This window comes from Hemibagrus wyckioides, linkage group LG22 (genome assembly GCF_019097595.1).
Source record: "Hemibagrus wyckioides isolate EC202008001 linkage group LG22, SWU_Hwy_1.0, whole genome shotgun sequence".
Taxonomy (NCBI): domain Eukaryota; kingdom Metazoa; phylum Chordata; class Actinopteri; order Siluriformes; family Bagridae; genus Hemibagrus; species Hemibagrus wyckioides.
In genome coordinates, this window is record NC_080731.1 from 5,813,663 (window position 1) to 5,839,570 (window position 25,908).

At 39.7% G+C, this 25,908-nt stretch overlaps 2 protein-coding genes across 5 annotated transcripts in view; both read left to right on the forward strand.

Moving 5' to 3' along the window:
• The window catches only part of grin1b (glutamate receptor, ionotropic, N-methyl D-aspartate 1b), a 34,247-nt gene extending 26,019 nt beyond the window's left edge, over window positions 1–8,228 (forward strand). For 2 of the 4 annotated variants that reach the window (XM_058375488.1, XM_058375489.1), the window contains 2 exons: window positions 1,791–1,901; window positions 5,767–8,228. In XM_058375488.1, coding sequence (XP_058231471.1) covers window positions 1,791–1,901; window positions 5,767–5,832 — 177 coding nt within the window. In that variant the 3' untranslated portion in view covers window positions 5,833–8,228. The remainder of the gene's footprint in view (window positions 1–1,790; window positions 1,902–5,766) is intronic. The other 2 variants (XM_058375490.1, XM_058375492.1) reach the window with 1 other exon arrangement.
• A 10,629-nt stretch (window positions 8,229–18,857) lies between these two features.
• LOC131343711 (ectonucleoside triphosphate diphosphohydrolase 2-like) overlaps window positions 18,858–25,908 on the forward strand; it is a 14,598-nt gene continuing 7,547 nt past the window's right edge. The window contains exons 1-4 of the mRNA XM_058375590.1: window positions 18,858–19,096; window positions 23,671–23,788; window positions 24,916–25,066; window positions 25,210–25,369. Of these exons, the coding sequence (XP_058231573.1) occupies window positions 18,974–19,096; window positions 23,671–23,788; window positions 24,916–25,066; window positions 25,210–25,369 (552 nt within the window). The 5' untranslated portion in view covers window positions 18,858–18,973. The remainder of the gene's footprint in view (window positions 19,097–23,670; window positions 23,789–24,915; window positions 25,067–25,209; window positions 25,370–25,908) is intronic.

Consider the following 25,908-nt stretch of genomic DNA (forward strand, 5'->3'; position numbering starts at 1 on the left):
CATTTAGGCATACATATTAAAAAGTTTGTACTTGATTGTCTTCCACACAACATGTTTTGGCCTGAAGGCCTTTTTTTACGCCTACTAAAGATACAATGGTCAACATGCCTACACATTCTGCCCACACGGAGACACAGGGCCAGGGTGTGTAATTAGGCTGTTGTTGGTCCTCAAGGAAATCAAGACTCCATTATTTTTCTGTTTCCTTGTGGTTTCCGAGCTCCAAACCAAACAGCAAAAAGAAAAAAATTGAATAATACTTCACAGCGTGTGGATTCATATAAAAACAACACTATATGAACCAGTACATGAGATGAAACACATATGGTGATTTTTTCTTTTGAGGCGTTAGAGAAGAACAAGAAAAGGAAATCTGCCCTCAAAACCCAAAAGTGTTAAAGCTCATCCCATGGTGCGATGCGAAGCAGCTCGCCTCACTCACACCGTGGCTTTCTTGAAACGCATGACTGCTCCGATCTGCCCCTGGCATTTGCACTTCAAACGGCGCATACCAGGTGCAGACCGAGAACCCATGCGTGCCGAGTCGGCTCTCCGGGCGCTGAGACACTGGCTCATCAGAGGGGTTTCAAAAATGCAGAAACGATGAAAGCAAAGGCGCATGAAAGAGCGAACGCGGTCATGCTTTCTCCCAGTTCTTCCACACTGACCTACTGAAAAAAGAAATGTCATCTTGGTTCCACTCTCATGAATTGTGAATTGTGCTTTTCTGTCTGAGAGAAAGAAAAATAACGCTATACAAAAAATCCCCTTCAGAGTCAGAAACGTTCTCTTACATATGATTATGAGTAAAATGCACTTTATTTTACAGACATATTTGTGCTGGCTAGGTAGAGATTCCTGTAATGGGCACCACGAGGTGTAATCCTATGCAGATATTAATAATAATAATAATAATAATAATAATGACTAGCATGCTAGTCTTTCTCGAATACTGTGAAATGAAGTGCAATTTTTCAATGCTAAGGAGGTGTAGATGGAATCAGGGTCCGGTAGGCTCTTAAGAGAGGTCTGAAGGACAGGACCGGACAAGGTCAACTGTCATGTCATTCATTTTGCATTCCTTTTCGGTTCCATGTATTGCATGTCCTCTGGTTGAAGTCACTCCCCCTCCTCCCTGGTATTATCCAACCCCCTCTTATGAGCCCTCATACCCCCTCCTTAGCCTTCCCAGCCATTATACTCAACCCCGGGTATAATGCAATGGGACCGTCTTGAGTTTCGATTATTTGAGATTCCTCCCCCCCCCCTCACCCCCTCGATTGGTTGTCCATTTCCCCCTTTCTCTTCCTCCTCCATGAAACGAACCACTCCTACCTTTACAAAACAAAAAGCCGCTTATTTCTGTCTTTATTGCTTCTCATTTTGCTCATTTGCTTCGCTAATGCTTTTTGCTTTCCATTGCTAAGATAATAACCCGGGGAGGGCTCTAATTTTGAATCATGCCATCCTCAGTAGTGGTCTTTCCCCCCGCCCCTCGAGAGCCTGAGGATTGTATGGTACGTGTAGACTTTTAAGTATTCATATAGTGCTTCTAAGTGTCCTTTTTGCTCTGTAGAAGCCTGAGGCTGCATGAAAGCACTATTGTCAGGACGGAGATGCCGAGTGAACAGGAGACGCCGTGGTTCTTCCATGACGGCGGCTCAGAAGAGAAATAAAACACACTCGGCTGTAGTAGTATTAGTATTAGTATTAGGTTAGTAGTATTAGTAGGATAATAGTGATAGTCGGACGCAAATAATTGTTCTACATATACTGTATATTTATTTTAGGATAGGAAAAGTGGTAGAGCAGAGCCCGACTCCAAAAAGAAAGCCTCTTTTAGGTCCATCAGTACCAACCTGGCCTCCAACATCAAGAGACGTAGGTCCTCCAAAGACACGGTAAGGAGATGAAGAAATGACACCCTGCCCTGTACTTCTTAACCATTTCTGATTCGATCTATCAATCTATTTATCTATCTTTCCTGTTTCCTGTTCCTCTGGCTTTTTCTTTCACTCTCTCTCTCTCTATCTTTCTGTCACCTCCTTCATGCCTCCTCGCCAAAAAAAAGCGTTCTCATCTCAGACTCTCTCTCTCTCTCCACCTCTCACACATGGAGTTACGGTCATGGCCACGTGTCTGTCAGTCAGCCATCAGTGCTCCATCCAGACATTTGTTTGGGAATGCCCAATCAGGGAACGTAGTGAGCCTAGTCACAGGAAGAAGACCAGTTTAGGGGTTGTGGGTCATGGCCTCGTTAAGTTAGACTCTCCTTTATAGCCTGTGCTGGACTTTCTCCCGCGCCTAACCTGGATGGGACTTTAAGTTGATGCTCTTACATTTTTTTTGTTTTTGTTTTGTTGTTAATTTTCATCCTTTCTTTATATATGTGCCTTGTCTTCCCTTTCACTGCTCAGTCTTGTCGACAAAAGGATATTTCTATGTTTCTTTCCACCTCCCTTGTATTCTCCCATTTTATGTTGTCAGTGTCACATGCATTCCATGGTTAATTCAAGAAAATCAGCTAAAGGAAACCAAAAATAAATAATAAAACTAGTTCGTTACACTAAAATCACCTTGGTTGTTCCCAAAGCAGGGTCTGTTTCTTAACCTTCAGGTGTTTTCTTTACAGCTTTATCCACTCAAGCCCGTCCTTCAGTTCTTTCCACAGATGAGTCCGAGCCGATAGACGTCCCTTTATATTTGCGCCAAACTTTGAATCTTCCCACAGGTTCAGAATGGGACAGATCTCACGATAACACTCATCTTTCTTTCCGGTTCTTTCTTGCTTTACTCTTTTTGTTTTTGTCTTTTAGGTAACACTGTCTTCCGTTTTTAGGTTTGATGTTCTGGTTCTGACAGTCAACATCCTGGGGCATTGTTATTTATTTGTTTTTTTTTTCTTTATTCTGAATTTTTCACATTGACATGCAATGATGCCAGTTTTATTGTTGTTATTATTTATTTATTTATTTATTTATTTATTTATTTATTTATTCATTTATTTTACCATTAAAACATCCAACATAAGAGTGGTCTCCACGTTTCTATTGTCGTCAAACTGCGAAACCTCTCAAATCATTTGCATTTGAGAGCACAGACAAACAAGTTTCCCCAACCCGTCTGGATACAAGAAATAGAAAATGAGGACAAGGGGAAAAAATGTGCTTGTTATATTTATCATGTTTCTAGACATCTAAAATTGTAGATTCATGCAGGTCACACGTAGAATGCAGAAAAGAAGTTCATTAGCAGTACGAACAAAAATCCTGTCTCTTTAGACTGACGTTTACCCATCTCAGTCCTAATCATCCTTTTTTCTTTTATATCAATGTGTTTCTTTATAAATGGATTTGAATGGACTTGTAAATGTCGGTGTCTACGCCACATGCCACACTGCCTCTCTTCTCTTTATCAGCATGACTCCTGTGGTTGTTGTTGTAGAAGTAGAGTCGTGATGTTCACCTGTCTGTAGACAGGTGGCGCTGTAGGCTGTGATTGGGAATGCTCACACTACAAACATGGTCATCAGTGAGGCCAACCACCCACCCCATGCTGCCCTGCCTGCAGTTACCTCCACTGTGGAAATAAACAACAACTCATTTAATGCTGAAAGACGATAAGACCAATCAATAGTACTAGCTTGCTAAAGCTTGGCTTGGGTTCTCATTCTCGGTATTCATTTACATTTCTGGCATTTGGCGGATGCCCTTATTCAGAGCGACTTATATTTTATCTCATTTTGTACAAGTGAGCAGTTAAGGACCTTGCTCAGGGGCCCAGCTGTGGCAGCTTGATGGACCATGGGACAGCCTTCCAATCAGTAGTCCAACACCTTATCCACTAAGCTACCACATCCCACATAATCTTGGCTCCCCTGATTGTATTCTTAGTCCATGACCTAGTATCAGTGTGTTTACTGTTAGAGACAGTAAATAAATAAGGACATCTGCCAAATACTGTAAATGTAAGTTACCCTTAAAGGTTCTACCTAAAACCCTGCAGCCAGTCTAGAACTCATACTTAAACACAAAGAAAACCTTTTTTTTTAAAGAGAAATCTCAGATTTACTGACAGATAGAAGCAGAATCTAACAAAAAGGGACATATTTCAAATTCTATTCCTTATGTGGGTTCCGAATAGAGCCAATCATCCTTCATCCAAACAGTTTCTTTTTCAAAAGAATGCGGTTTCTCTATTAGAAGAGGTTCAAAATAGAAATTCGATGAATGCAAAAAGTCTATACGTCCCTGTATAAAGTTTATACATCCCTGTTTAAAGTCTATACGTCCCTGTATAAAGTTTATACATCCCTGTATAAAGTCTATACGTCCCTGTTTAAAGTCTATCCATCCCTGTATAAAGTCTATCTGTCCCTGTATAAAGTCTATACGTCCCTGTATAAAGTCTATACGTCCCTGTTTAAAGTCTATACGTCCCTGTATAAAGTCTATACGTCCCTGTATAAAGTCTATACGTCCCTGTTTAAAGTCTATACGTCCCTGTATAAAGTCTATACGTCCCTGTATAGAGTTTATACATCCTTTACATGCTTTAGCAAGCAGCAACATACAAGTGAAAAAAAAAATAGAAGTGTTTAGAGTATAATGCTGCATCCCAATTCATCCCCAGCTCAGATACCATCTGTCCTAAATTGAACCCGAGATCAGAGTCCTTAATCTACTGAAATCACAAGTATGCCAAAGTTTTTTGGGTAAATGTTTAAAAGTGTGGATCTGCGGATACTTTTTCATCTAACATTGCTCTTAAGTGCTTGTGCAAGGGGAATTTTATTGAGGTAAATGAAAAAATGGTAAATGAATTGATAAATATCATTTTGATGAAATGATATTAATGTAGTATCACTGATATGAGGATCTATAAACAAAGAAAAGCTGAAATTCAGCTTACAGACGAGTTTGTTTACAGTGATAGTGTGTGTAACTAGGCAACAAGGTAATCTTCCGTCACATGACGTGTTAGCGTGTACTCTGTTGCGACACTGTTTTTTTCATGCAGTGCATAGCATAAGAAGGGGAATTGGGACGCAGCATAAGGATAGAACTTGCCATAATCGCACCCTTTTATTTGGGTGATTTGAAACAGATAAAGAGTAATTGTCATACACCTGGCATCCATGAGGTCATTTTGATTAACCCAAATAAAGCTTCTTAGGATACTTCTTGGTCCTCAAAGAGCTTGTACAGGATCTCACCATTACAAAGCATTAATCAGGAATGATAGATTATATCATTTCTTTTTCAAAACACCATGGATATACCGTATTGCATAACATGACCAGGCCAGGAGAAATAAATGATGTCAAATCAATCATCTAAAAGGTTAGCTTGTTAGCTCGTTAATGACATTTCGGTGGTCTGCTCTCGTATTTGATTAGGAGCCGTTACCATAGCGATCCTGCTTCTGAGTTAGGTAAATTATTAGCTAGGGGCTGCGAGACATGAGCTTTCTTGCATTATTTCATTCCTGGGAGTGACGAGTGTGAGATGTATGGTGGGTGTGTTCTGCTATTTTAAATGTACATACAAAAAAGCGCCCTAATAAAAGGTCCAAAATGTCCTCAGCATGGTCAATAATTCCATATTTAGCAGACTAGGGCAAACGCAGCCTGTGGTGGAAGTGGGATTTGTCTCACTAATGAAAATCTGACTACTAAATACCCTAAATCGAGTTATTTACACCGTGATGTTAATAGGAATTATTATTATTCCTGTTGTTTTTTCTCTCTCTCCTCTTCGTGTGTAGCCATATCCCACGGACATCACCGGCCAGCTCAACCTGTCTGACCCTTCCGTCAGCACGGTGGTGTGAACGCAGACAAGAGAGCACTAAAAAAAAAGGGGGGAGCTAGACATAATGAGAGCGCGACGGAGAGACTAGAAACGGAGGAGATGGTTGGCGGGGGCTGAGTGAAATTGTGCCAGACCTGCTGATCCCTTTCTATCAACAACGTCAACGTCTGAGCCAACAACATGCTCATTTGAACAAAAATAAACCCCAAAACTCACACACACACACACACACACCTCCATCCTCCTCCTCCTCCTCCCCAGGCCTCTGTGAACATGCCCAGGACACAACTGTGACACATGAAAGAAACTGCCAAAAAAAATAAAAAAGCCCTAGGAGCTGAAAAGTACTGCCGCAATATGCCCTGACATTCCCCACACACGGAACCAGCGAGCTTCACTTTCCCACACTTTCTCCACTCATGAAGCATGCTCAAAGCTCTAAAGTTATTCGGAAAGTCCGTTCTATTTCTCTTAGGTTCGCCTCGTCATATTTACATTTCATTCCTTCAGTGGTCGCTCTACCTCCACTTCTCTGCATCTTTAAAATATATGTAGCTGATTTAAGACACTAAATTTGTTTCATGTATCATTCGCAAGGACATGGTTTTTTTTTTGTATATTGTATATTGCCGATGTAAAAAATATACCTCTGATTGCTATTTGTATTGTTATTAGACTAGGCAATAGATTAACTGGTACATGTAGAGTAGATGAAAAGGATAAATCCACCCTGAAGATTTGTGTACAAAGATGTCTTTTTTCCTAGACTTGATCGTAACTTTCCCTTTTTTTTGGTTTCCTAGAATACACACAATGCAGTTTGACGACCAGCTAACAGGAAACCCGTGGGATTTCACCCTTGTTTCAAATGTATCTAAAGGGAGCGATGCAGCGGAGCTTTAGTACTTTAGCTTTAGCACGCTCACTAGTTCATCTATACACTGGGTTCAGCTTTCATGCTAACGCACGCTGAGACGTGATCGTATAGATCGCTAACTATATCTATGTTTGTATCAGTATATCAGTGATAGAATCATTTTTTATTATTTTCAAATCAGTCAGAAAAGAAGTGCTCGCTCTCTTTGCCTTTTCAGCTAACCCTAACCTAGCATTCGACTTGCTATAGATGGCAAATATTTTGATCTAAACATCAGATATGTTTCAGGGTGGAGCTTTCCTTTATGCACTACTGTAAATAATGCTGTAGGTATTATTCAGGTCCTCGAGGTCCATCTTTCTGAATCACGTCACTCTCTCCATTGCCTTCTCCAAAACGACAATTTCGCCGACATGATCTGGATCTGTTAAGCCAACAAAACTGTGGATCGATTTCTTTATTTTCCAGGTTTTTTTTCCTACGTCATTTATTAACAATAAGTCAAGTTGAGATCGAGTCACGTGCAACATGTAGCATTTTTTTAAAATAAGCTTTGCGACTCGAAATGAAAGGGACCCCGAGAAACAAGTGGCTACTAACACGGCTATTATTACAGGATGTTTTGAGCGGATAGCTTTTAATATTTAATTCTGCTTGAAACGCTCTGTAATAATCGCTGTAGCCGTTGTCTGACGTGCTTCTTTTACCCGAAAGGGGTCCCTTTCGCATTTACGAACACGGATCGTGTGTTGATGTAATCGGTGTCGTATTTTGGTTGTTTATCGATATAAATGGCAATGGAAGTGATATTACATCTCTACGTTCTTTTAATCTGCTTCGGCTTTTGTTTCCTGGGCTCGACGACGGGACGATCGTTTGTATTTTGTGGCTAGTACTCATACACACGGTGAACGGTAGTAACGCTAGGACACCGTATAGCACTTTCTGTCTTCGAAACAATCTTTCCGAGGGCTTTGTTGTGCGAAAATCTATTTTGTAAGCTGGGAATATGACATAAAGTGTTCAGTTTATTTACTTTATTTATTTCTATATTCGCTCCGAGGTTCTCTGAGCGTACGGTAGAGACTGTATCGGGTGGGACGCTCCTTTGTACGCTGCTTGTACTTGTAAAAATCCCTGCGATGCTTCAAGCGTTCGAGTTGATTTTGTTGAAATGAACTTCGAGCGATGGATAAATCTGCTTTTCTGACGATATTTATTTATTTATTTATTTATTTCCGCCGTAGGAGAAATCCTCAAGGATGCCCTACAGATTTAAGGGATAACGTGCTAATATTAAAAAATAATAATAAAAAAAAATCGATGTAACCCGTTCAATCTGACACAAGCATTGTGATTTTGTGTATCTCTAGATCCCTAGACGATTTTAATATAGATACATCCAGGTCTCGTTGTTTTTTTTTAATCACCAAATGTGCTTTTGAAGGCCAGTCCTACTCTGTGAGATGATTAAAAAATGAATAAATGTTCAAAACTTATACTCTCATGTGCCAATAAAAAATATATAAGATGCAAAACTGCTTTGAATTATTCTTGTAAGCCGGCCGGTTCTCTGTTCCCTGCACTTTTGCTTTAGAGGGAACCAAGTTTCTAGTTTTGGTATTTGAGCAATTCAATGCGATGTTTAATTCATGCTGAGGTTCTTGTGGAATTTCTGACCAGTTTCATGGCACAGGCGAGTTTCATTACAGATATACAGGATGGAGGGGTTGTATGGAGGGATTTAAATGCTGACAGAATGAAAAAGTGGGTGGCTTTATTCAGCCTGTAGCTCCTGCAGTGATTTAGATACACAAAAATGGGGGCTTTGTGCGTGTAATATATTCACATTAATATTCAGTAAAGGATTAATTCAAGTCCAGTGATTATTTGTTAATGTGTCCTGAAGTCTCATTAGGGGAAACGCACAGTTTTAGCAAAAATAAATTTAATTTAATTTAATTTAATTTAATTTAATTTAATTTAATTTAATTTAATTTAATTTAATTTAATTTAATTTAATTTAATTTAATTTAAATGGCAAATTACTAACATACTATGTTTCTAATATAAAATGTATATTTTTCAGATAGAATTTATGAACACTCAAAAAAATATAAGTAAAGAAATTATTTGCACTAAAAACCAAACAGATTGGATCCTATACAGTCCTATTATATATATATCTATTATATGTATTATATGTCTTGTAGTATTGTATTGTCTGTTGTCTTTTGTCTTGCACTACATGCACTTTGTGACAGATTCATATTTTTCTTGTACTTTTTAGCCCTCGGTTTTGTGTTGTCTTATGTAGCTCTGTGTCTTTATGCAGCACCAGGGTCCTGGAGGAACGTTATTTCATTTCACTTCTATGTACTGCATCTGCTATATATGATCCAAATGACAATAAAAGCTTCTTAATTTGACTCGAAGTGTTGTAGAGCAACCCAAGAAGGTGAACATCCAGTGAGGAAGGCACAAAGGACGAGGTGCTGGATTACATATCCCTCATGTATGGAGACATTTTGGGACATCCTGTAGTTTTGTATGAAGGTCGATTACAAGAGGGTAAAAATAAAAAGAGAGAGAGATGAAAATAAATGAATGTCATAAACAAGAAGGTAAGAATTTTGGATAAATAAAATTGCCAAATGATAAAATAGATTTTTAAAGCAATTCACATACAATCCTATGAATATAAACAAGGTCAAAGATAAAAAAAACCCAAAGACGACCAAACAGGACAGAAATAAAAGAATAGGTGCAACAGACTTTCAAGAGACTTAACTGACCGTGAGAAAAGTACACTTCTAAATCGGATTAAAAATGTTTATTACAGAGGATGCTGTTCCCTAATCTCATTTAAACCTCATTTGAATGCACACAATCGTTACAACTCACAAGCTCTTGAGGCAAAATGGGTGCAGAGGAGGTTAGGGCTCGGTGTGACGATGTGCAGAGATTTAAATAGAAATAAAACAAATTGAATCTCTAAACTTCACGACTGGATTTGCCTCCTTTTAAAAGTTTAGGCAGATTTTTTTCTTCATGCATAGCTAGGTATATTATTTAATAAATAAATAACTCAGATAAAAAAATGGATTATAAAAATAATCGGCTGTAATAAGTCATGCGTGTGAACAGGGACAGAAATTCACACACTTTAATCTGGCTTTAACAGACAGTTGCAATCATTTTATTGCATTATCTATTTGCAACATGGCTCCTGGTGACGCTGCAAAAACCGACATCTTAGGAAATGAAACTATCTTGAATGTGGTGCAGTTTAGATTAGATTGCTTTAGATTCAGCTTTACTGTCATTGTGCATGCGTACAAGGCAACGAATTCTAAACAGAAGTGCAAAGCAGAAGTGAAATATAAACATACACTACCAGTCAAAAGTCTGGACACACCTTCTAATTCCATGGTCTTTCCTGATGTTTATTTCTTTCTACATTGTAAAACAATGCTGAAGGCGGCCGAAATACACAATAATGCCCTCTGAACAGTTGATATTGAGATATGTCTGCTACTGATGCTCTGTAAAGCCTTCATAACGCCTCTAATCTGAGGTGCTGTTAATTGGTGATTTCTGAGGCTGGTAACTCTAAATGAACTTCTCCTCTGCAGCAGAGGTAAGTTTTGGTCTTGCTTTACTGGGATGGTCTTCCTGTGAGCCAGTTTCATCATGGTGCTTGATGCATGGTTTTGCAAATGCACTTGACAATACTGTTCTTGCAAGAACTATTCCAGAACACCTGACCTTCGTGTCTTAAAATAACAACTGACTGTTGTTTGTTGTCATTACATATGGATTACTGAAGTCCATGTGTGTTATTTCATAGTTTTGAAATCTCCAGTATTGTTCTAGAATGTAGAAAATAAATCCCTAAACAAAAAACACTGAATTAAAAGGTGTGTCCAAACTTTTGACTGGTAGTTTGTGTGTATATATATATATATATATATATATATATATATATATATATATATATGAATGTACAGAATGTGTGAATATACAGAATATATATTTATATACGTATATATATGATATACATTGACCAGACACAACATTATGAACACCTGCCTAATATTGTGTTGGTCCCTCTTTTGCTGCAAAAACAGCCCTGACCCGTCCTGCACTGTGTATTCTGACCCCTTTCATCAGAAACAGCATTAACTTCTTCAGCAATTTGAGCAACAGTAGTTCGTCTGTTGGATCGGATCACACGGGTCAGCCTTCGCTCCCCACGTGCATCAATGAGCCTTGGCCGCCAATGACCCTGTTGCCGGTTCACCACTGTTCCTTCCTTGAACCACTTTTGATAGATACTGACCACTGCAGACCGGGAACACCCCACAAGAGCTGCAGTTTTAGAGATGATCTGATCCAGTGGTCTAGCCATCACAATTTGACCCTTCATCAAACTCGCTCAAATCCTTACGCTTGTCCATTTTTCCTGCTTCTAACACATCAACTCTGAGGACAAAATGTTCACTTGCTGCCTAATATATCCCACCCACTAACAGGTGCCATGATGAGGAGATCATCAGTCTTATTCACTTCACCTCTCACTGCTCATAATGTTATGCCTGATCGGTGAATACAGTAATATATATTGCTGTTTTAGGGGTTTATCCAGCATTTCCAATTATAATATTAACCAAATATAAGATTATTAAAAGAATAGACATTTTTTACTTGTTTTCTTGTTCTTTTGGCAGATCATTTTTTTCTAGATACAGTATACAGTGCTTAAAAAAAGCCAGATTATCCACCAATAGAACCAAACTATTTCAAGCTTGAATTAAGTAAAAATGTCTAGAACTGTGTTTTAGTAATCTTACCGCATATTTATCTTGTAGTAAGAAGTACTAGATCAAATCAGACTAAATTCAAGATTTTCACCTGCTGTCAATTTTTGCCGTGAATCTAAATCCCTTAACCCTGTGTCTATATTGGGAACATTGTGTTGTCAAATGAGTTGAGAAGAATGAGACACAACACTTGTATTGCTCTCAACCAGGAAGTGTTGATCTGGAAAAACACAAAGCAAATGACTCCAAGCTACATGTCATTTCCCAAGGCCTGATCTGCACTGAGTTAGTCTTAAATATTATAATGAAATGCGGTCAGGATCCAAGGTTTTACAAAAAGACTGTTCTTAAGGGTCAGTGTGTGTCATGGCTGAGCAGCTACCAGTAAACAAAGGGGTGGAGTCAGTTTGTGTGTGTGTGTTTGATTTGACTTGTCGAAGAGTCCAAATGCTCCAGAACAAATCTGCCCAGATAGTGGACACCTCCTAATCCATCCCTATACTACAGAAAAAGAATCAGGATCAAGCCCAATCTGTGTTTGGTGACAAGCAGCGAGGTAGGATTTTGTTATTTCTGCTGCAGGCTTTAATATGTTCAGTGCAGATGGACGAGGCTGTAAAATAAATCAGCAGTGTGAAGTGACAGCACAAGCTGTGCAGGCTGCTCGTGTCATGGCAATATGGCTGAGTGGTGCTCGCTGACCGAGCTGTCAAAGTGACACTCGAGAGGACCGTGCTGTTCCTCAGGCAACGGATGTGCTGCCATGCAAAGGTGAAGCTCGGTGACGCCAAATGATTTCAGGGCATTAAAGTCACTGCATCTGTACAGTAGATACTGAATCTGAATAAGTGCATTGCCGCTTATCTACTCTCAACACGTTCGTGTGGATGCTTAATGGTACTGCATTGTGAAAATTTCATTTCCGTGTGTATTTTTAGACCAGTGGGGGATGCAGCAACTCTGAGAAACTGTGACATCAGTGAAACCTTGTGCAGTTTTTTCCTTGCTTCTTTTCAGCATGGACAAAACTTTTTGCAGCCAGGGACCTCTTTAACTGTAAAATAAATTCTACAACACAGATTTGACCTCTTTCTTTTTTAACTAGTAAAAATTAAGGCTTTTTATTTGACCCTAGTGACCCTCTAGAGGAGTGGTGATAGCTCAAGTGGTTAAGGTTCTGGGTTGTTGATCAGGGTTCAAGTACCAGAACTGCCAAGCTGCCACTGTTGGGCCCTTGAGTAAGAACCCCACCACACCTCCCTGCACGAGGGGCATTGCATCATGGATGACCATGCGCTCTGACCCCAACCCTCCAAAGATGGGATATCCAAAGAAATAATTTCACTGTTCTAATAATTTCACAACTACTACTACTTCATATACATATCTATGGTTTCAGTTTGTTTATTACGTTTAACAATGTCTCTACACTTGTCACAAAGCAGCTTTATAGAAATATATCAATTCAGGATATGAATTATATACACAAGCCAGAGGTGACTCCATGAGACGATTTAAAGAAGAAACCTTGAGAGAAACCAGACTCACAAGGGAACCTCATTCTCATCTGGGTGACACCGGAGAGTGGGATGATAAATTATTTGCCCTCTATAACTGGTCAAAAATTGCAGATGAGTAGCCAGTAGATTCATTCCAGTTTTAACACGAATCCTGTCTTGTTGAAGTTATCAACCGATTCACTGACCACTTAACTCTTCACAGTCCAATCCTCAGCAGTTTGAACACAAAATACTTAAAATGGGATAGAAAACACATGGTTTTAATATTATTTATATTGTATAAATTATGAGGTTTAGCTCAGAAGTTTAGCTCTGATGTCATTTGGTTTAGAAACTGCAGACAGAAATATTCAAGACTACTGCCCCATCTGTCAGCCATCTTGGATTTGGAGTACATTTAATAAAGTGATAGAATCAGAATTGTGTTGTACGTAACACTGAAGTGGTTTGAAGCTTTACATCTAGTACGTTGGACTCATCCATCCATCCATTGTCTATACCCGCTTTATTCCTAATTAATAGAGCCTATCCCAGCACTCACTCGGCGAAAGGCAGGGGTACACCCTGGACAGGTCACCAGTCCATCACAGGGCCACACATATAGACAGACAACCACACACACTCACACCTATGGGCAATTTAGAATTACCAATCAAGAACATGTGAACAGGAACGGGAAGAACGTGCCTGTGAACCTGTTCGAACCTGGGATTCGAACCCAGGACCTTCTTGCTGTGAGGCAACAGTGCTAACCCTACTCCTATTCATACAAGGGGTAGATATTATTTCTGGTGCCTTAGAGACAGATTTAAGGAATGGGTTAGCTATGAGCCAGCTGGGTTCCACATGGGCATGGGCAAAAAAATAGGTTCAGAATAGAAATGGCCTTTGGGATTCACACTTGAGTGGTTTAAGACTGTCGAATGCAGACACGGTCAATACCGTGCGCACAGTATAGCCATGGTTAAATAGGAAGGAAAAGAGCTGTAAGATTTATCGTGATATGCATTCAGTCGCATTATAACATGGCAATACTAGATCTTAGGAGATGTTAAAATGCTCAACAATAGAGATTTTTTTAATAATATTGATCTACCTCTGAGATCAGCTCCAGATGGAGCTGACTCAATTGTAATTCCTAGCTCTCTGATTGGACAGGAAGCAAGCTTTATACACACTCCATGTGGTTAGGGTTAACCGAGTTGAGGATGTTGCCATGGATATCTAATCATCTGAATACATAACCACCTTCATGATGTAAATAGGCTAGAATTTAACCAAAAGGTAGTGGGTTGCCAACTGGAGTGGGAAAGAGGACCATCACCACCTCTTGTTCCAGGCAGTCTAAACCCAAGGTCAGTAAAATTGTTTTCAATATTCACCAAGTTAAATAAATTATTGTTTCTCAAGTCTTTGGAGAAAGATTAATTATGTAGGTTGTTTAGGGTTGAGAAGCAGAAGCTTGGGTAATGACAGGGGTTTGAATAGTTTCAGTATGACTCTGGTTTCACATATAGTTGGGTATGGCTGTGTAATGGCTGTGTAGAATATTGACTAGCTTTATATACTTGTAGGCTGTTACATCCATCCATCCATTGTCTATACCTGCTTTATTCCTAATTAGGGTCACAGGGATCTGCTGGAGCCTATCCCAGCACACATTGGGCGAAAGGCAGGGGTACACCCTGGACAGGTCACCAGTCCATCACAGGGCCACACATATAGACAGACCACTCACACTCACTCCTATGGGCAATTTAGAATTACCAATCAACCTAATGTACATGTTTTTGGACTGTGGGAGGAAACTGGGGTAAACCCACGCAGATACGGGGAGAACATGCAACCTCCACACAGAAAGGCCCCTGCCTGTTCGAACCCAGGACCTTCTTGATGCGAGGTAGCGGTAAGCCACCACAAGCTGCCCCTGTTGCATACATGATGAGACTTAATCTGAATGTCTGACTTTGTTACCTTTTGTAGGTGCTTGAAGAACACAAAAAGCAAAAAGCATTAAGTTCAAAGTTGCTAAAAAAGTGTCATTTTTAAGTTAATAGCCTATCCATCTCCCAGACAAAGCCCATATGCATGTACCCCATGTTGCAGTTCTATAAAAACCCAAAAGCCTGACGTTCTGCTCAGCAGGCTGATGGCTAGACCACTAGGCTGGCTCAGTCGGGTTCCTGTGATCATTCATTTCTGCACTTTCTTCTTCAAGTGTTGTATTTTTCACTTTCTCTTTTTGCTGCTCCTCAACTCTTTCAAAGAACATTTGTCTAAAGACAGCAAAAGCTTGCCATCCGCCTTGGATCTACATAAAACCATCAGCAGAAAGCTACAACAAAGGTACATCAAACACTTCAAACAATGAGTTGTTGAGCGCTAATCAATCATGCTAATCAAATAAAACTTCGTAAATCCAAGGTTAATATAATTAATGTGCCAGGGGTATGTAAATTAGCAAAGGCAATATCCAGGGCTGTTACAGTATATGGTCTTACACATCATATACACAACATATCAAGCTGAACTAACAACTGCAGTAGTGTTAAGATCTGGTCTTTTTAAAGCAGAATGGTTTTAATCTTACTTGGGAAGGTGCTGTATTGTGAGTCAGAGGTCATAGTCTTACAATAAGTCTAGTTAATCAGTGACACTAAGACAAAGAGGTTGTAGCACAGCCATCACTGCCCCCATCACAGTACTAAGGCAATGCTGGTTGAAGTGGTCAATTGAGACAATGTCCATTGTTGTTAAAAGCGCTATACAAATTGAATTGAAAATTAATTACTTGCTTGCGTTGTGTGATTACCGAAGAACTTTTGATTCCAGTGACCATAATAATCTTCTGGTTAGACTCATTGGAGATAAGCTCTCTCTTGGTTTAGGTCTTATTTCCTAGATTTGTGATGAGATTTGTTGATGTAAATGGTGCTAATGTAAAGTTTGGGGTTCCAAAGACTCTTTTCTGGGCTCACTGCTGTACAGCCAGCTTAACAAAAGAAAGACATTAGACATAGAGTAATGATTTTTAGTCTGGTGAAGAGAACTAGAATGTCCTCAGAGGAAGTTTTTCCTTTCCGCTCTCGCCTCTGGCTCGGTCATGAGGGAGAAACAGTCATTTCTGCAAAACTGCTTTGTGACAAAAATCAGTTGTTGAAAGAGTCTTATAAATGAAATTGATTCGAGTTGAAGTGAATCGAGCAGAGCAAGCTACATCTCGAACTGAATGCTAACATAAACCTACACAACAAATTAGCCCGGTAGCTCATGCCACGGACCCACACCAGAACATTTTTAAACAGGAACAACCGCTCGTTATTATTGCTGCTAATTTGCCGTAGGGTTCTCGTTACTCATTTTAAGCTTCACTGCACCCCTTTTCTCAAACAAATTCAATTCGTGTAAAAGTATCTAACTAACTTCATTTGTCAAAGGCTGCCAGCGAAGGAAATTCTTAATCGGCGAAAAGAGAGGAAGAAAGTGAAACTGTAAACAAAGCAGACTCTTCATCGATACGGCTAAATTTACGTGAGATTTCATTCCTCTTAAGGTCTAATTAAGGACAAATTATGGCTGGCACAAATTTAATTCCATACAACCTTAGCTCACCAAAATGCAGACTTGCTGAAAAAATATCATACTTGCTGTTTGGGAAGGTAAACACCATGACATGGAGAAAAGTGTAGACCAGGACCAGGATTGAGAAGCATTGTTGTAAATTACTGTATAAACCAGCAGTCACAAATTTCTAGCACCCTCTAACTAGATGAAAACAGCTACATGCATGCACATTACAGGCTTCCAGGCGTTGCAAAATGTGGTGCATACTGTACACAATAGTGTTTTCGCAGACTTTTCTTTCAGCCTCTAATCTCTGTATTTCTCTGCAGGTGAGCTGGTAAAACCTGAACCATGTGTAAGCCACAGAGCTCAGTTCCTGCTGGAGATGTCACTTCACCACCTCCTCCCTCTGAGTCACTGCTTAAAACCTGGCTCTGGAGATACAAACATGCAGGTTCTCGTCTGGATAAGCAGCGCCTCCTGGTGGTGCTACTGGTTCTGGTGGCTCTGCTCGTCATGGTTCTGCTTCTCATGTGGAACTATCAGTGCTTAATGGTCACAAGAGTGTGCCAGGACCAGGAAGATGGATCCGAGTATGGCAGTTTCAACGCAGATGCGAGGAGGGCGTCTTTTACATAGAGGAGCTTGAGAGATTCGTTTTGAGAACCGTGATCTACTTCTGTGTGATTTAATGCTATGTTTGTTCCGTGTTTACATGCATCGGTCAATTTGTATAGCACTAACAGTAGATATCATCCCACAGCCAGAGGCAACACTAGCTAATTAAATCTCCCTGAGATGACATGAACACAAAACCTTCAGATAAAACCAGATTCACAATAAAACCCATCCTCTTCTGGAGTGACACCCAATAGTCTGATTATAAATCACTACAGTATGTAGAAGAGTAAAGACCAACAGTACTAAAAGTGTTGTACGGATGTTCACTATGAGTGTACTCTGTCCTGGGATGAGCAAAAGATAGATTTTATGATTATAGCCGCAGTTCATAGGTACAGTAGACAGGTGAGATTATCCTCTGAAGCAAGCGTGAAAACATTCAGTATCAGGTTACAACATCCCTAACACCTAGAAGCTGACCAAAACAATGACTTTACTACTTTTATAGCAGAAGAAGAAGAGGATATTCCTTTACTGAAAACACTTCTCTCAGATGCACATTCATTTAATCAATTTTTTCATCCAAATGACACCACCCATAGAAATAAGGACACCTCAAGGGATCGTTCGATAGGTAAGAGTTCCTACAGGGATTTTGGACTTCCTACAGGGATTTTGGAAACCATCTCTGATTTCGAAATCCAACCTACAATTCTACATAAAGTACAACCACAGAGACCGATTGAACCTTTATACAAAGTGAGTCCAATCCAGAGCTATTAAATGCTGTTCTAGGTCCTTTCGATGCTTATTGAGCAGGGTCAGGCATTGTTGATTAATATTTTTCTTTTTAAAAAACTGCTCTGATGGTAGTTCCGGCTGCTCTCAGGTTTATATGAATATTTTTCTAGTAGCACCTATAACAAAAGTGATAACAGGAACTTTATGCAAAACTTTACACTCTCACAGTGAAAAAGAGATCTTTCGAGAAACTATTTCTCCATACTGTGGTTTTGTCTCTACATTCAGCAATATTTTGCAAGGTTACATGGTTTCACAGCACTGTGCTGTGATAAAAAACGTCTGCTCTAACTCACCGGAAGGTCTTGAAACCCCCAGCATAAATGCAGATAACAACCACAATGACTGAACTGACTGGAAGAGCCCTGAACACATAAACGTAGCCTGAAGCCTTCATGTTCAATTGATTTTTTTCCCTTCGACCAAGTCAACAAGCTCTAGCAGGGAAACAAGAAAAATAGCTGAATGGCTTTTTAAGCGATTCTGAATAACAGTGTCTTTTTTTTTTTTTATTTCTCTGATGGTTTGTTATTGTCTCCATGACTCAGTAGGTTCATCCTCAGGTTTTGTGTCATGCAGGTGGTACTCTCATCCTGGTGCCAAGTCCTATGTTTACCCAATTTCCTTTCTTCTTCTTCCCAGTCTATTCTGAAAAACAACTTTATAAAGGAAAGAAAGCAAACAACGCTGCACATATCTGGAGTCTTTGATGCCTATTAATGTTTCTTTATAGCACTGGGCTTGGGAGGACACTTCTGTTAATCTGAAGCCTTGCATTTGAGTTATGTCATGCCGCATAAGGGCCATGCCCACTTTTATGGAGAGCACTTAGCAAGGCTTATCACACACACTCTCACACACACACACACACTCTCACGGCACCGGCGCGACTCTCTGCAACAGGTGAACTAACCTTGCGCGTGCACACACACACACACACATACGGCAGCTATCATGGGGAATCAACAGCAGTCATGTCGCATAATTGTCCCAGTTGCCATGTTATTATTGGCGACTGTTGGCATTCTTCTGCTCGCCATCAACACCGAGGACGTGAAGGAACCCCCACAGTACATGGTAAATCCCTCTTCTTCACTAACACTCACTCCTCACTCAACACACACTTTTCTTAAACTACTTTTAAGCTTACAAATCCACAATTCTGCACAATAGGGTTTATGTGGGTTTATTTATAAGCCGAAATGATGACAGCCGCCCAGCTATCCGTGTTTGAGGGATCAATTTATGTATTTATATTTTAAAGTGCTCGTATATCGGCGTATTTACGGTATACGAGCAGGGTAATAACACTGGAAATATTCTTCGGTTTATTTAATTTATTTATTTTTATTTAATTTGACCAAATCGCACTTTATTTCACACGTCAAATTATCACTTTAATTCCAAAATATCTTTTGTAATTTAGCTGTGCCAGCTTACACAGGTTAATAATCGTTATTGACCAAAATTTGCACTGGCTACAATTATGGATAGAATAATGGTTATTATTAATACTAAAGATTTTTTTTTTCTTGTATTTTATTTGTCTTAATAGCGTGTAAACAATTTATTATGCACCGTACAAAATGTAAGACAAGGCAGTATTACTTCCATGACTTGTTTTGCATTTAATTTCTGTGATCTCTTCAACAATGCTAGAAAGGAGCCTCGGTTCTGTGTGGGTTTATTTTGCTGTTTAATCATACTACCGTACGACCCGATATATACGCGCACATGTAGTGGTTACATCAACCGGGTAAACAGCATAAAGGTTGTTTCCTGGTCTCGGTGCAGCTTTTCAGACATTAATGAATCAATAAAGTACGTCCAGAATATCTCACATAACTGAACTAACCTGTAAAAATAATGCAAAGTCATGATATAGGATTTAATACGGTAGCACGCTGCATGCGGTTTAGGACGAAACCATTGCCTGAACTCAGTAGTATTTTCGATGCTTTTTGCGGCGTTTTATTTCACTCTTCGTGTTTATTTTAACCCAGTTTATTACTCTTTAAAAAGTAGTCCTCGGCTTGAAGGCAAAGTGTGATTTGCATGCGTGCTTAAGATATGAGAAATGTATTCAAATCAGACTTAATGTATTCAAATTCTCCTGAGTGATGTGATTCGATGCCCTCACTACTGTGGCGTTCAGTTACAGGCTGTGTCCCAAATACCTGGAATAACCCTACACCCTACATAGAGATTGAGTGAGCGCGAGAGCGAGACATCAGCCTAATAAAGCATGACCTACAGTATTTAATGTACAGTATAAAGATATGCAGATGAACAACACTCGGTTGCCGGTTTATATATTTATTTCCGTGACTTTCCTTTATTATCATCAACATTAATTGTGATGCATCTCACAGTGGAAGCCAGTGTGGAGAAAGGGTGTGATTAAAGAGCAGGGGGGAATTCTGACAACAATTCAATTAATCCCATTAACTTTAATCCCATCCTACAAAATCTTGAATAGGCCCTTAAAGATGACACTTGCTAAGTATTTTAAAAGCAATCGTTAAAATTGGTCTCTTCCATCATGCCTGGAAAGACGTTACACTTTCCTTCAAACACCCCTACAATGGACCATACCATTTCTTTACTTTCGTTTGATTCTGCCTCAAGCTTGATTCCTTCATTGCATATTCATGCAGTGTAAAAGAACAGTATGAGGAAATGTGATGCAAAACCTTAAAAGTAGTTAGATACACTATATTGCCAAAAGTTTTGGGACATCTGCCTTTACATGCACATGAATAACAGATTCCACAAGGTTTAGGACTGTGTTTATTGGAATTTTTTGACCATTCCACTAGAAGCGCATTTGTGAGGTCAGGCACTGATGTTGGACGAGAAGGTCTGGCTCGCAATCTCCGCTCTAATTCATCCCAAAGGTGTTCTATGGGGTTGAGGTCAGGACTCAAGTTCCTCCACACCAAACTCACTCATCCATGTCTTTATGGACCTTGCTTTGTGCACTGGTATGCAGTCATGTTGGACCAGGAAGGGGTCATCCCCAAACTGTTCCCACAAAGTCGGGAGCATGAAATTGTCCAAAATGTCTTGGTATAAAGCTGAAGCATTAAGAGTTCCTTTCACTGGAACTAAGGGGCCGAGCCCAACCCTCTGAAGAACAACACCCAAATTCAATGATTTGGAGCGGTGTCCCAAAACTTTTGGCGATATAGTGTATGTTAGACTTGAAATGAGTTCATGTGCAGTTTAAATGTTGAAACGTGATTCATGTAATTTGGGTTACGTGAGTAGAGTCTTTCCTCAGTACACAGGATGATGCTAGCAATGTGCTAATCCTGTGACTGAGGTGAAAATCAATTTTATTTAGACTTATTGTCTGCAAACAAAAAGGCGAGGTAGTTGAAAGGCTGAGGGAAACCACAAAGAAATGTGATTTTGTGATCTACACTGTGGTGTCACAGAGTCTTAATTAACCATTACATATTTATTGATAAGGGAAATAATCCCACAAGGCGATATCAACGAAAAAATGCATGTGGACGTACTATTAGTGTAACATTCAGTCTTGAACAAAGTGAGTGTAATATTTTTTCCCAGTAGCATCCCTACATAAATGCCGTATCTTTCTTTCAGTTTAAGCTGAAGCGTTTGTATGAATACGGTGAATGGATATCAACGCCGTGTCGTGTTATTCCTGCATTCAATCAGCTCTTTATTTGAAAAGAAAAAAACTCAAACAAAAAATGCTTGATATTCTGCTTGACTGAACAGAGGGAATGTGTCGCCTCTGGCTTTGGTTTCTATCACAGCTTCTGCAGCGCTGAATGAATGAACGAACGAACTTCTTCAGTGAAGAGACCTACGAAGTGTTAGCACTGCTGCGCTTATTACCTCGAAACACAGCATGGAATTAAAGCAGCTCCAGTAACAGGGCGAGCAGCAGGGAGTGGCGCAAGTTGTTTTGCGACACCGTAATCCGTGGTGACATGTCTCGTAAATCCAGCATTTTGTTTTGATGTCCTTAACTCTTCCTCATTGGATTGTTTACTTGTAGCTATGGATCTAGAAATGAATGTTATCAGCCAAACAAACACTGAAAAGGTTCACTTCCTGCCCATCCCCAAACTACCCCGCCCCCCGCCCCCCCAACCACCAGTAGCATGGTGGATTTGATCTTATTTTGTAAAGGATTGCGTGAATAAAATCTACGCAAACCATGCACCGTGCAACATGTAGTGAACTACTTTACTGACAATTCACTATATTGCCAAAAGTTTTGTGGGAACAGTTTGGGGATGACCCCTTCCTGTTCCAACATGACCATGCACCAATACACAAAGCAAGGTCCATAAAGACACGGATGAGCGAGTTTGGTGTGGAGGAACTTCACCTCAACCTGATAGAACACCTTTGGGATGAATTAGAGCAGAGACTGCGAGCCAGACCTTCTCATCCAACATCAGTGCCTGACCTCACAAATGCGCTTCTAGAGGAATGGTCAAAGATTCCCAAAAACACACTCCTAAACCTTGTGGACAGCCTTCCCAGAAGACTTGAAGCTGTTATAGCTGTAAAGTGTGGGCCAACTCCATCCCAAAGGTGTTCTATCAGGTTGAGGTCAGGGCCAGTCAAGTTCCTCACTCATCCATGTCTTTACGGACCTTGCTTTGTGCACTGGTGCGCAGTCATGTTGGAACAGGAAGGGGTCATCCCCAAACTGTTCCCACAAAATTGGGAGCATGAAATTGTCCAAAATGTCTTGATAAGCTGAAGCATTAAGAGTTTCTTTCACTAGATCTAAGAAGCCAAGCCCAACCCCTGAAAATCAACACCTGAATTCAAGGGTGTCCCAAAACCTTTGGCAATATAGTATACCTGTGGGCATGGTGCCTTGAGTAACAGACTTGGGTTCTAATCTCACACCCAGTTTTCCAGGAATAGCCTCCGGATTCAACCACAACTTTGTCTGTGATGTAATGTGGTTAATAAATATGAATTAATTTTAGGTATACTAATAAATCAATATAAACAACTGCTACTTTTATGGTAAAAAAAAAACCCAGTAATATCTGTGAAATCGAACACATTGTTAAATGCTCCTCTTAATAACGGCAGTGCCTATATTATAAGTGTAAATTATAAAATGAGGAATTTTGTTGCCAGTGATTCTTTCACACAGAAATGTAAACTAATTTCGACTGAGGCTCAGGGTTTGGGGATGAGAATAAAGGTCTTGTATTTGCTGTCTTTAGATTTTTATGGTTTCTGCAAACGAGCATGTGAACACAGGAACTCGTTGAATACACTCCAGTCAGACTGAATCCGTGAACAAACTCAACATAAGGGTGGAGCGCAGGAGGTCGGGAACGCTGGGAACGTCGCCCAAGTTGCATGTGTTGTCTTGTACATCTAGGTACATCTTGCCGCAATGAGGAAAGAAAAATCCCTTGAGGCAAACTTGCCCCCCCCCCCTCCCCAGAACAAGTCCGAACAACGACCAAGTTCTGTAGTCTATCAAATTAATGCCTGAAATATGTCTAAAAGTGTCCAGGCTTCAGGCTTTCACACGGTATCACCACATCCCACAAACCCTGCACTGCTTTGACATACTGTATAATGATAGGGCTTGGCATCGTTTAGTTGTTTGACGATCCCTCACTTGTGCTCCGCAGTACGGAATCGTCCTGGACGCAGGATCCTCCCATACGGCCATGTTTATCTACAAATGGCCTGCGGACAAACAGAACGACACAGGCATCGTCAGCCAGCACAGCGAGTGCCATGTGGAGGGTGAGTAAATGCAGGAGTGTATGCGTGTGCACGCATGTACGGGCGTGCATCGGTGTGTCAGGAACACAATAACTCCTACTTATCAAAGATGTGATCTGAGGACAATTGAATGGATTAGCTCCAGCTCTTTTTGATGATGATTAGGGTGAGAAGGTGGGGCAATAAAAGGAAAGCAGATGTTGCTGAAAATAATTTTCCTTTAGAAATAAAGCTGTTCATGGTGGAAAAATATCAGCTAGAAGACTGAACAAACATCATTAGGACCCTGTAACCCCAGAGTTTCTTAGTACATAGGAAAGAACGATCTCATAGCATTGTATTATTACACTGGCAAATGACGTATGTTGAAATTGACACCGAATCAGCTAGAAATGAGCAGGTAATAGTAGATCTAGATCATACTGCTGGTTTGGGTTTCCTGTAATAGTTTAGTGAATTTGTATGTGAATTCGAGGAATTTTAAAACTGATCCATGCGACCAGAACTTGCATTCGAGTTGTGATTATTTCATGGAAATTAAATCTGAAATTACGAACACAGCACTTATGCCATTTTGTATAAAATTTGATCCAAATCAACAACAAACCAATCGATCATTTTACAATTTAATTAAAGGCATAAACTTTAGATTTGTACCTTCCAGATTGTCGTGGCACATTTCTCGTCCCACGCTAAGGAGATTTCGGCTGTAGTGATACAAAGCCGAAGTTCTGGAACATTTGCATTCGTACGAAACCTAACCCTCTACCGCTAATGTGTGTAGCGCTTATAGTTGCTAAACGCTGGTTTGAGGCCAAGCAGATGTTCATTCAGAAGCTTCCTCACCCAGTTCGTGTTCATGAGTCAGAAGGTCGAAGTTTCAAAGCTTTCACTTCACCTTCTCTTTCACTTCGCTTTCACTTCGGGTTCCTCATGACAAAAGGTCACAGAGATACAGAGGTACAACTGTATGAAATATGTCACTATACGCTGTGTGTAGTGTGATCATTGTTGCTAAGGGATGTTCTGAGGAAACATCTGGCATATCAAAACTAAGCCGTCTTCCTTTTCCCTGTTCCTCGGAAGGTCAAGTTCTCAATTTGTTATGAACGTTAAATGAAGCAACAGTTGTTTTGTCTTGGCTAAAGGTAGAGGAATATCGAGCTATAAGGATCAGAAAGGAGGAGCTGCCCATAGCCTGGAGAGCTGCATGGAGCAGGCCATGAAGGACATTCCCAAGGCTAGGCATCAGGTCACGCCTTTGTATCTTGGAGCCACGGCTGGCATGAGACTACTGAAGTGAGTCACACATTCCAGTGACCTAATCAGGGCTTTTCCAGTGAATTACTTATTCAAACTCCCGTGAACATTTTATCAGGTACATGCTATTACGAGATTGCAATCAATCATGAACGATCGTGCCTGTGTATGCACTCTGACAGCATTTCTCAGCCCAAAGTGTCCGACAAGATTTTGAAGGAAGTAGAAGAAAAGCTGAAGAGCTATCCATTCCGTTTCAAAGGGGCCAGTATATTGACAGGGCAAGAGGAGGGCGCGTACGGCTGGGTCACTGTCAACTACCTGTTGGAGAACTTTATCAAGGTGATCATCATCATCACGTCATTACATCATCTTTATTTCTTCAGCTTTATACTAGAAAGTGTTTATTAAAAGAAAAAACATTTAAAAAGATAGCAATGGACTTAAAATTAGCATTAATAATAATAATAATAATAATAATAATAAATAATACAAACTTTTCAAAATCAGACGAGAAAAATGAGAATAAAACTAAAGAAATATTAAAAGAATAATTTCAGGTATAATTACACTACATTAAAAAAAATTAATAGAATTGAAATTACTTTTTGATCAATCAATAAAAAAGAAAATAATATTATTAATAATAACAGTAATAATAATAATAATAATAATAGTAAATCAATAAAAAATAAAATAATAAAAGAAAATATTATTAATAATAAAAATAATAACAGTAATAATAATAATAATTATTATTATTATTATTAGCTCTATAACACAATAGCACAATAGAATGACATTTTCTGTCATATTCTTTCCTAGTTCTGTTATAATAACAAATTTCCATAACACTGTTATTAACGTATTGTCTGTTCTCT